This window comes from Notolepis coatsorum (assembly GCF_963971535.1).
Source record: "Notolepis coatsorum genome assembly, chromosome: 17".
NCBI lineage: Eukaryota > Metazoa > Chordata > Actinopteri > Aulopiformes > Paralepididae > Notolepis > Notolepis coatsorum.
Window position 1 is genome coordinate 102,555,326 of NC_140181.1, and position 12,766 is coordinate 102,568,091.

The 12,766-nt window shown below is 47.9% G+C and overlaps 1 protein-coding gene across 2 annotated transcripts in view; it reads left to right on the forward strand.

Moving 5' to 3' along the window:
- The window catches only part of ccdc187 (coiled-coil domain containing 187), an 80,888-nt gene that overhangs the window by 61,026 nt on the left and 7,096 nt on the right, over positions 1-12,766 (forward strand). For both annotated transcript variants that reach the window (XM_084332742.1, XM_084332743.1), the window contains 2 exons: positions 6,145-6,220; positions 12,365-12,486. In XM_084332742.1, the coding sequence (XP_084188868.1) occupies positions 6,145-6,220; positions 12,365-12,486 (198 nt within the window). The remainder of the gene's footprint in view (positions 1-6,144; positions 6,221-12,364; positions 12,487-12,766) is intronic.

Consider the following 12,766-nt stretch of genomic DNA (forward strand, 5'->3'; position numbering starts at 1 on the left):
TATGAAAGTGCTCTACAAATAAGTTTATTGTTATCATACAACACGAGTACAACAATACAAGTACAAAGTTGTTCAACAGTGCAACGGGGGGGGAAAAGTTTGGCATCCAACCAGCGTGCAAATGTAACAGTACTAAGTGCAATAGTAATATACAATGTACAGCCGATTTAAACTGGGTATGAAATATATAAATGTGTACTAGTGTAGTGCTAATCAGATGTATGTACAGAGTTGTAATATTAAGATGCACAGTGATACAGGTATAAAGACACTTTATAAGTCATATTGGCCAGCAGTGTAACTAGTAAGAGTAGGTAAGGGATACGTAGATATGGAAATAGTATCTACATATATGCACTTTTATAGTACTTTCATTCAACAACGATTTAGAATAAGTAGGACTATTTAACTTAACTACAGATATGTAAAAAGGATTATATGCAGGTATGTACAGACAGATACAAATATATATACAGTAAGAATAAATATAAATATATATATATATATATATACAGCATTATTGTACATGCTATAATTATTGTCTCCCTTGCTTTGATCTCATCTCGTAAATGAGGTTGAGATTTATTTTTATTTTTATTACTGTTATTCAATTCTGCCAAGATTCTGTTTGGAACTTGAGTGGTTTTCAGAGCAAGAGAACAAAGGTCTCTCTTAGTGGAAACAAGCGTCTACATGATGTCAGTGAGGTTAACATTCTGTTCTTCTGCTTTGTACATCTCGGTAGACTTTTTTTCTCAACAGCATTCTTATTATAGAATTGCACCCTCAACTTAAGTCTTCGTCTCGTAAACCTTGGGGCCCCAGCTTCTAATTGTTACCTTCCCTCAACGTGGCAACGTCACACACTGACACCTTGTGGTGACACGTAGTATAGCATGCTGTATCCTCAGTGGAGCATGAGAAGAGAGAATCAGAGAAGTGCTGGTTTGATTTGATTGTGTCGGAAACCGAATGGAGAAACATGGTCATGCGTCAGTGGTTATGAGTGGTTATAAGCTCACCCTTCTCACTGGTTATGAGTGGTTATAAGCTCACCCTTCTTACTGGTTATGAGTAGTATAACTTATAAGTTCACCCTTCTTATAGCCTGGCCCCCCCCCCCCTACCTGACTGACCTCCTTCTCCCCTACCGCCCCACCCGTAGGGTGACCAGATATCACGCATTGCGCGTGATTGCACAGCAAAACTGTCTCTTTTCACGCGTCACGCAAATTGAGACCATGTCCCTCTTATTGGTTGTCATCTGCGCGAACGTCGTCCCCCCCAGCCAATGGAACCCCGAACGCGGAAGTGAAGCTCCGTTGGGGAAAATATACACACAAGCGGGGCCTATTTGAAATCTCCGCGATAGCAAGGAGCTGAGTGACAGTGACACTGACAGCTCGTGCGACCCGCCATTAAGAAGAAGACACCGACAGCTGCCTAGAACACACTCGTACTTAAAAAAATGCAGGACACACCAAACAAAAAGAGGTGTAGTTACCGTAGCGAATGGAAAACAGAATACCCATGGGTGAGAAATGTCGAGGGGGATGCAGAGAGGGTTTATTGTGAACTTTGCAATAGTTCGTTCTCTATTGGGCATGGGGGCGAATTTGATATAAACGACATAGACAAGCTGAGTCCCACAAGAAACGGGTTACACAAAAAGAGACGTCAAAATCCATGTTCGCATTTCTCCGACCAAAAGACGTTGGACAAGCAGACAAAATAACTGCTGCAGAGGTAACAACAACTGTTTACCACACTGTCCAACATGCCCAGTCATACAGATCAGCAGACTGTGGTACCAAGCTATCCCCTACCATTTTCCCCGACTCTGACATAGCCAAGACAATGGCCTGTGGTCGGACCAAGGCAGCAGCCATCGTAACCGACGTGCTAGCCCCTGCTTTGGTGGAGAGTTGTCTCAGAGAACTCAAAACGCCAGCGGTTAAGCCACGGGAGGAAACAACCAAAGGTGTGTTAAATTCATGTGTGTATGAGGGTGTAGATTCCCTTAGGGAAAATGAAATATATTGCAAATATATTAGGAATATAGTGGGAGTATTGCCAATATATTATTAAATGTATTACAATAACAATATCAAAACAACAATATCAATATATCAATATCAAAGGATATATCCACAATATATTTACAAATATACACATGGTAATTATATTAGTGTGTATATTATTATATTTCCATATATTATGATATGGTTGGAATGGATATTGCCATATATTTCACTAAAATATATTAATAATATACTGCACACATATTTTTGATAATCACACGCTCAACTTCCTGCAGTCAGAGTGAACTGAATACATGCATTTCATAGCAAATATTGAAATAGCACTGTCCTTTTCCTGCTCCCAACCATCACTGCAAGTCCCCCCTCATCCTTCCTCCCCCCTGCTCATTCCCTGAATCCCTGGACTTGTGAGTTGAGACTTGTGTTACTGTTCCTGCTCTGTTTGATAAGTGATTGTAAGTCTGGGTGGTTATTTAATGTATTTAATTAATTTTTTAGTATTTATTATTATTATTATTATTTTGACACCCATTAGAGGCAAAAGGAAAATAAAAATAAAATGAATAAGGGCAAAACATATTAGGCTTGTGGTCATTTTAATGAGGACAGTGGCGGATGAGCCTTGAAGGAGGGACAGTCCACCAAAAGGGCGGGGGGGGGGGGGGCTGCGCGCTGGGGGGGGGGGGGGGGGGGTGTCCCACATTGTCCCTCACAAACATACCCTTTGTCCCACATTTGGTTTATTGGGACCTGGTCACCCTACCCACCCGTTCCCTCCGGTCCTCTTCCACTCTTTCCCTCACTGTCCTGTCATCCAAACTCAAAGGTTTTGGTGACCGGGCATTCTCACGAGCTGCACCCCGACTCTGGAACTCCCTCCCTCAGACCATCAGAGACCCTCCCTCACTCTCCACCTTCAAATCCAGACTCAAAACCCACCTGTTCTCCCAAGCATTCAACCTTCCTTACCCATAACCACCCTCCTCCAACCCACCACCATTTCCCCCTGCCCCCCGTTCTCACCTCTCCTGCCCCCCCCCCACCCCCCTTGGTTTTCCCTTACTCTCCTCCCGACTGTCTCCCCTGCTCACTCCCGTACTTGTTATCCGTTACTCGTGGTTTTATGTTCCTGTGTATTTCTTATTGTCCTCCGTTTCCCTGTGGTTCTGTGGTTCTTTGTTTTCTTTGTTTCTTTTTTGCCCATTGTCAGCGACTTTGGGTCTTTGAAAAGCGCTATACGAAAATGAATTATTATAATTATTATTTACTGATTATGAGTGGTTATAAGCTTTTTACAACTCTTTATTGGGCTTTTCAGTTAGCAACAGACAGTTGAAAATAGAAACAAATATTTTATATATATATATAAAGACGACGTACAAAATAAAATAATAAATGAAAGGGGGGAAAGAGGGCACCAGGGTGGCGCACCACGTAACGCACTGTAGTGCAACGCGGCCGTCCCGGGTTCGAGTCCCGGACCCGGCGACCTTTGCCGCATGTCTTCCCCCATCTATCCTCCCATCCCTCCTCTCTGCCGGACCTGTCCAATAAACAAAATAAAAATCTACCAAAAACATAATAAAAAATAAACAAAAGGGGGAAAGAAACCTACACCCCCCCCCCCACACGCAGGTTATCATATGTATGTGGGATATATATATATATATATATATACACATGTAATAATATAATAATAACAATATATACATATGTATATATACACATATTTAAAAAGTGTATTGGAAATGAGTTTGCAATACTTTAAATACTTCACACAGAGTAGTAATTTCTTAAACAATAAGAGCTCCAGAAAGGCGTGGAACAGAAGCAACTATTTATTGAATGAAAGTACATTTCATTACGCAGCGGAGGTGATTGTGTTCGGCAGGACATTTGTGTACTGTATGCCATTTGCTTTTCTAAATGGAAGCAGAATGTGCTCAATTGATTTCCTCAATAAAAATGCCTGCCAGCCAGTTGTACGCTGTAACTATGACTATGATTAAATACGTTAATGATGAAAAGACTTTTATCCAAATTGAGACCCAAAAAAAAAAGATTTCTTTATAACATTGCTGTGTGTAGCAGAAAAAGGATTGTTGAAGCAGTTTTTCTCTCAGTGTTAACACTATAGACTATTATTTGTAGGACTGCTCCATCTACTCTCAAACAGCGCATTGACACAGTCTATCATTCAGCCCTTAGACTTATTACTGGTGATGGTTATTGTCCCACCATTGTGTCCTTCATGACTGCTCTTCTCTGACAGCATGGCAGGATAAACACTGGTACTGTAGCCGTTCATTCTTAAATGTTACTTGTCCTTTCGGACAAGTTATGTTTTTGTAGGTTTTTATTGATTTTTGCTGCCGGGCAGTCCGGTAGAGAGAGAGAGAGAGAGAGAGAGGAGGAATGGGAGATAAACAGGGGAATACATTCGGCAAAGATCACCGGGTCCGGGAGTCGAACCCGGGTCGGCCGTGTGGCGCCGTAGTGCTGTATGCGGTGCGCCACTCCGACGCCCCGTACCCGTTCATTCTTAAGACCATTGCAGGAACGCTGCCTCCTTATATTGCATCTATGTTGGCATGGAACTCCGGCCCCTATTTCATTTTTATTTCAAACCTTTATTTAAACTCGAAAGACAACTGAGTTTTCCCTCATTTACAGTCACGGTGAACAATTAGACAAGTAAGGATAACAATCAATTATAACATGTACAACTTGATTGACGAAGGTTGGAGATCAAGGTTTTAAACTCAGATTATTATTATTGTGTAGTCTTGCGAATACAATAAAATGTCGAGTAGTTTAAAACTACTTTATATACTACTATATGCTTTAAATAGTATATATATCGTGGGAATATTTACCTACTCTACAGCCCCATGACTTTACATTATTTCCTATTCCCATGTACTGTATTTTATGGACCTATACTGTCGTATTTCTCAGTGTAAAAGAAGCACATCGGTCTGGTTCTTCCCAATCCCACGTTCTCTTATTTATTTATTTATATTTGACATGGATTTTAAATATAATTTTAAAAAGCCCATATTGCATACTGGCAATATGGATATTACATATATATGGTTTTATAAATGCAATATGAAAATCGATACGTCTTTCAGCTGTAGCATTTATACATTCAACCGGTGTTTATTCACCCCAGGCAGACGATGCTTATTTTGATGTATAACTTGGCAAACCGCCTGTGGGTAAAAAACAACTCTTCTATTAGTCTTCATTCTCTGCGGGCTGCGGCAGGCGCCTGTACCAAAGCATTTCTGTCTGTTTGATATAGTGTTTTAATTATCGTGTTTTTATCCAATGAATAATATACAGCCATTTACATATATATTTGTACAGGTATAGTTGTTGCAACAAGCAATAATTAATTACAGTCATTTAGCTGATGCTTTTATCCAAAGCGACCTTACAAGTTCTGTACAACAAGTCAGCAGGAAGGGTACAACTCTGGCAGCTGATTGTAAGTAAGATCGTGTTTGTCAAAGAGTGCATGGTAGTGTAGACACAAATAGCACAGTAGGTAGTAATATAGGCAAGGTAGAATCCTTAGTAGCAAAGTGCATAATGGTACAAGACGGTACGAAGGTAAATCATGTTCAACCCATCCAGATTCGGCTCAAACAAGGGACTAAACACGTTTTACAATTATGCCACAATAACGTGGAACGCCCTACACACAGCCATGAAGGAATGTGCAAAGAGCACCTACGGGTGGCTGCAATTAGAAACTGGCCCTGTAAATGTCCAAATCCCCCCCCCCCCCCCCCCCCCCCAATGTACAGTTTCTTCCCCTTCGGATGTATATATTTTTTATGATCTCTTTTTACTACACAGATCTGTATGTCATAAATGTCATGATGAATTGAAAATGGGGGACCCTGATGTAAACAAGACGAAAGTCTTTTTCTGGTCTGCATCCCCTTAGCAGTTGTTTTGTATTGAGCCGTATTGTATCGTACCCATTCTGCAATCTGTTAATAAAGTTTTCAATCAATCAAGTTCTTTTTTTTTCTCTTTTTTTTTCTTTCTTCATTTCAGATATTGATTAATGTAACTATTTACTCCGCAGGAAATAGCTAAACGGATCCAGGAGGAGGAGGAGAGGAGAGTCTGGAGGCGAAGAGAAGCAGAGGGCCTCAGCGATGGTACTGTCACATTACGCTATATCATTTATTAGTTTCCAGCTTCATGTTCCAATAAAACCAAATATATATACTGTCCTCCGTTAGAGCTTAATTGTATGGTGTCGGTCCAACATTGCACATGACGTTCCCTTGAAATCATTCCCCACGTTCAGTATTAGTCATTTCCATCCTCTCATCTTCGTTTTAACCCTTTCACTACCACTCTACCAAAGGGTTAACCCTTTCACTGTGACAATACAGAAGGTTAACCCTTTCACTGCCACACGACAAAGGGTTAACCCTTTCACAACCACACTACAGAAGGTTAACCCTTTCACTACCACACTACAGAAGGTTAACCCTTTCGCCGGTGTGGTAGTGAAAGGTTCACCTTCTGTCGTGTGGTAGTGAAAGGGTTAATGGGTGAGGGAGGGGTTTGCCCTTGTTGGTGAAGTTGAACCGAGGCCTGTCCACTGTGATTTTTTTTATGAAGTCTTAACCAACTCATTTGACAGCTGCATCAATCGGATAATGACAGACTGGAGCCGCTCTGGAAACCCACCACCGCTGGGCTCTATAAAGGTCAATCAGTGCTCCAGATACTACCCGTTACTTTGAGCTACAGTAAGCGCTGACCGTATTTCTGGAATCGCGTAAGAACAAGGCTATTAGTGTCTTTTCTTTAATTGTGTTTTTGGGATCAATTGGACCCAAGGGATGTTGTGATCATGAAAACATTACGATGTCTTTGTGGACGATCTGGAGAGGTGTAGGTTGGTAGTACTGATATTAAATGGTAAATGGTGCATTTATATAGCAGCTTTTATCCAAAGCGCTTTACAATTTGTTACTCACATTTGACCCATTCACTCACACATTCACACACCAACGGCGGAGGCGACCATGCAATGTGCCAACCTGCTCATCGGGAGCAATTAGGGGTTAAGTGTCTTGCTCAAGGACACATCGACACGCTGCCCGGGAGGAGCGGGAATCGAACCGGGAACCTCCCGATTGCCAGACGACTGCTCTACCTCCCGAGCCCCTTATTGGGATCAATGTGAATGCCTGCTTGCTTGCTCGGCTTACCTCTAACCCTGCTTTTCACTGCTTCTTTGTGATACGTTTCTCTTAGTCAGCTCATATCCTATACCCCCCCCCCCCCACACACACACACACACACACACACACACATACACAGGTAGCAGCATGAACTGTATAAGTAGTGTTACTAATGTACAATACATCCGTTTTGTCAGTTCGGCCTTGTGCTTATGTGTATAATGTCATTTAGCCTTTTCATGCATGATACGATGTGTGTATTCCAGAGTGATAATTCAGTGGCTAGTAACCTGTGGGTTTACTTGAATTGTTCAAAAGCCATAAAGATGTAACTAACTCTTAATATACTTGTCTTTAGAAATACATTGACCCAGACCGGTTTGTAGTGTTTTTTTACGTTTTGCTTCACTATTGAATTCCCTTGCCTCCATATAGGCGACTAACATCCTCACCCACCCTCCCTGCTTTTGTGTTTTGCATGTTGGCTTAACTAAAGACAGCGCTCCGGCCTCCCCGCCTCCGTACCGACGCACACTCGGCCGCCCGCCGCGCGAGGGCAGCACCACTCATCTGCCGCCACCAGATGGCAGCGTTCTGCCTATCGCACACCTTCTTCAGATGCTGCATCCTTTGAGGCCCCTAGGGGACTGTCACGGAACGGCACGGCTCCTCCACGGTCAAATGAAGGACACGTCGTCGGGGGTTCCGTTATTAGGCAAATCGTCAGGCCTGGCTTCAGAGAGCCTGGCCGTTACAGCGAGGAGGAGGAGTCCGGGGAATCGGACTCTTTTCCTCCCGAGCGGCTCCCTGCCAGATCCCAGAGACGGGACACGACGAGGCCCAACAACACTGTGCCCTGTCGGCGCCGGGCCTCCTCCTTGCGTGATCCTCCTCCTCCGCTCCGACAAAGCTACTCCCGAAGTCTCCGTTCTCACAGCGGCAGCTTCAGAGAGGGGCACAGGGGCAGCAGCAGCTTCAGAGAGGGGCACAGGGGCAGCAGCAGCTTCAGAGAGGGGGGGCACAGGGGCCGGGAGGGGGAGGAGGTGGAGAGAAGGGAACGGAACGGGGACTATGAGTACGATGACTCGGGGGAGAGCAGGGGATGGGAGAGGACTCCTACAGGAGGAGAGGAGCACGAGAGTCGGCGTAGGAGAAGAAGAGACGACGACGACGGGGACGGTAGGTCGGGGGGAGCGAGGAGAGACAGTGGCCGCGGCTCCGTCAGGCTGGAGGACCGACCCAGACCCAGAGAGGACACGACGGCGAGGAACTGGACCTACCGGGAGCACCCGGACAGACACGTCCGCTTTCGGGACGAGGCCGCCAGGCGCTTCAACAGCAGCAGCGTCTGGGAGATGCTGGGGCAGGTCCTCCGAGAGAGGGGCGTGGCCGTGAGACACAGCTTCCGCGGGGGGCAGCCGCCACAGCCACCACCACCACCACCACCAGGGGGCAGCAGAGACAGCCAGGTCTCTCAGGGGAGCGAGGTCTCCAGCTACAGCGACTCCTCCCAACAACAACCACATCATCATCATCATCATCATCAAAGGGCCTTCCAGAGAGCCGCTCCCGCCAGGCGCAGTTACCATGGAGACGCCAGCAGGGAGCAGCAGAGGAGACCGTCGCACAGAGAGAACGGTGAGAGGGGTTACTACAGAGAAGGGCGCCACGACAGCCCGGCTATTGAGGAGGAGGTGGAGGAGGAGTACGAGGAGCCCCCCCGTAGAGATTCGGACACGGTCGACAGAGGGAGGAGGGGCAGCAGGAGGTGGACGAGGGGAGACGTTGGGCACAGATCGACCAGGGAGGAGGAGGAGGAGCGGTATCACTGTGAGCGCGGGGTCAGGAGGAGCACGAGCGAACACCGGCATCACGGGCACAGGGAGGTGGAGGAGGAGCGGGAGGTGGAGAGGAGAGAGACCAGGCCCCAGCGGAGGGCCCCGCAGCGTAGCCAGAGCCTCAGCGTGGCATCATCCAGGGCAGCTAGGTCCAGGACGGCAGCAGGTAAAAGGTTCAACGCCCAGAGCTGCCACCAACTCTGACCCCCCCCCCCCCCCCCCCCCCCTGCCGAGGAGGAGACCTCCAGGGCTCTGCTCCTTACCTCCTGTGTGTGTGTGTGTGTGTGTGTGTCTGTGTGTACGTGTGCATTTGCTCCTCTCATCTTCTCCTTAATCATCAATAAAAATCTGGAGGAATTTGGGCTTTTTCCGGTGGCGGCTAAAGGTGTGATCATCATCTCTCTGTCTTCTGATTGGGTAAAAAATCCCAATAGCTTAGAACCCGTCTGGACCCGTCGGTGAACTTGCTGTGATTTCATCCTCCCCTTTCTTCATGGTCTCTTCTCTCTCCCTCGTACCTGAGAGAGAGCGGCAGCGCTTCAGTCTCAGTCAGACCGACACGCCGCCGGCTTCACTACATCGTCTCATCTCTCTTGGTGTGATCCAAGTGTTGCTGCTGTTGTTGTTCCTCTCCTTTGAGCCGCCGGTTCCGGTGCATCCCCTTGTGTTTCCTTCCGTATTTTTCTACTTCCTTCTTATGTTTCATTCGATCGCAGTCTTTTTCGATTTTTCCTCGTCCGTCCGGTTCGTCACCGGAGCTCCCAGCTCCGCCTGGGTCCCTGTTCTGACCCGTCCTGACCCGTTCTGACCCGTCCTGACCCGTTCTGACCCGTTCTGACCTGTTCTGACCCGTTCTGACCTGTTTTGACCCGTTCTGACCCGTTCTGACCTGTTCTGACCCGTCCTGACCCGTTCTGACCCGTCCTGACCCGTCCTGACCCGTTCTGACCTGTTCTGACCCGTTCTGACCCGTTCTGACCCGTCCTGACCCGTTCTGACCCGTTCTGACCTGTTCTGACCCGTCCTGACCCGTCCTGACCCGTTCTGACCCGTCCTGACCCGTTCTGACCCGTCCTGACCTGTTCTGACCTGTCCTGACCTGTTCTGACCCGTCCTGACCTGTTCTGACCCGTCCTGACCTGTTCTAACCTGTTCTAAGCCGTGCTGACCTGTTCTAACCCGTCCTGACCTGTCCTGACCTGTCCTGACCCGTCCTGACCTGTCCTGACCTGTTCTGACCTGTCCTGACCTGTTCTTACCTGTTCTTACCTGTTCTAACCTGTCTTGACCCGTCCTGACCTGTTCTGACCCGTCCTGACCCGTGCTGACCTGTTCTAACCCGTCCTGACCTGTCCTGACCTCTACTGACCTGTCCTGACCAGTTCTAACCCGTCCTGACCTCTACTGACCTGTCCTGACCTGTTCTAACCTGTTCTAAGCCGTCCTGACCTGTTCTAAGCCGCCCTGACCTGTTCTAAGCCGTCCTGACCCTTCTGACCCGTCCTAACCTGTCCTGACCTGTCCTGACCTGTTCTAAGCTGTTCTAACCCGTCCTGACCTGTTCTGTTCTAACCTGTTCTAACCCGTCCTGACCTGTTCTAACCCATCCTAACCTGTCCTGACCTGTTCTAACCCGTCCTGACCTGTTCTAACCTGTTCTAACCCGTCCTGACCCGTCCTAACCTGTCCTGACCTGTTCTAACCCGTCCTGACCTCTACTGACCTGTCCTGACCTGTTCTAACCCGTCCTGACCTGTTCTAACCTGTCCTGACCTGTTCTGACCCATCCTGACCTGTTCTAACCTGTTCTAACCTGTTCTAACCCGTCATACCTGTTCTAACCCGTCCTGACCTGTTCTAACCCGTCCTGACCTGTCCTGACCTCTACTGACCTGTTCTAACCCGTCCTGACCTGTTCTAACCTGTCCTGACCTGTTCTAACCTGTTCTAACCCGTCTTGACCTGTGCTAACCTGTTCTAACCCGTCCTGACCTGTTCTAACCTGTTCTAACCCGTCTTGACCCGTCCTGACCCGTTCTAACCTGTCCTGACCTGTTCTAACCCGTCCTGACCTGTCCTGACCTGTTCTAACCTGTTCTAACCCGTCTTGACCCGTCCTGACCGGTTCTAACCTGTTCTAACCCGTCCTGACCTGTTCTAACCCATCCTGACCTGTTCTAACCCGGCCCGACCCGTTCTGACCCGTCCTCACCCTGTCCTGACCCGTTATAACTCGTCCTGACCCGCCCTGACCTGTTCTAACCTGTCCTGACCTGTTCTAACCCGTCCTGACCCGCCCTGACCTGTTCTAACCCGTCCTGACCCGCCCTGACCTGTTCTAACCTGTCCTGACCTGTTCTAACCCGTCCTGACCCGCCCTGACCTGTTCTAACCCGTCCTGACCCGCCCTGACCTGTTCTAACCCGTCCTGACCCGCCCTGACCTGTTCTAACCCGTCCTGACCCGTCCTAACCTGTCCTGACCTGTTCTAACCCGTCCTGACCTCTACTGACCTGTCCTGACCTGTTCTAACCCGTCCTGACCTGTTCTAACCTGTCCTGACCTGTTCTGACCCATCCTGACCTGTTCTAACCTGTTCTAACCTGTTCTAACCCGTCATACCTGTTCTAACCCGTCCTGACCTGTTCTAACCCGTCCTGACCTGTCCTGACCTCTACTGACCTGTTCTAACCCGTCCTGACCTGTTCTAACCTGTCCTGACCTGTTCTAACCTGTTCTAACCCGTCTTGACCTGTGCTAACCTGTTCTAACCCGTCCTGACCTGTTCTAACCTGTTCTAACCCGTCTTGACCCGTCCTGACCCGTTCTAACCTGTCCTGACCTGTTCTAACCCGTCCTGACCTGTCCTGACCTGTTCTAACCTGTTCTAACCCGTCTTGACCCGTCCTGACCGGTTCTAACCTGTTCTAACCCGTCCTGACCTGTTCTAACCCATCCTGACCTGTTCTAACCCGGCCCGACCCGTTCTGACCCGTCCTCACCCTGTCCTGACCCGTTATAACTCGTCCTGACCCGCCCTGACCTGTTCTAACCTGTCCTGACCTGTTCTAACCCGTCCTGACCCGCCCTGACCTGTTCTAACCCGTCCTGACCCGCCCTGACCTGTTCTAACCTGTCCTGACCTGTTCTAACCCGTCCTGACCCGCCCTGACCTGTTCTAACCCGTCCTGACCCGCCCTGACCTGTTCTAACCCGTCCTGACCCGCCCTGACCTGTTCTAACCCGTCCTGACCCCGCCCCACAGGAGCCAGGCTGCAGTCCCAGCCGGAGGGGGCGTGTCTGGACCTGGGGGAGCTGCAGCAGGTGCTGCGGGACGAGGACTTGGCCCGCACGCTGCAGGAGGAGGAGGAGCGGCTGCTGGCCAGGGTGAGGCCTCATCCGTAGTGTTCAGGGCTTCTGTATTAACAAGTCTCAGTTCTCAATTTAACTCCTTAAGCCCAGTACCGGGCCGAGATTTATTTCACGTCATAAATTGATTTAAATGGAACAAGCCTTTTCAGAAAAGATCTGAAGGTTTCTCTGAGCACATAGTAGGATATGTAGTAGTATAAGGATAGTAACATAGTACATGGTAGATAGTGGTAAAGTACATAATAAGTAAAAGACAGTACGAAGGTTACATTTACATTTTGGCATTTTAGCTGAC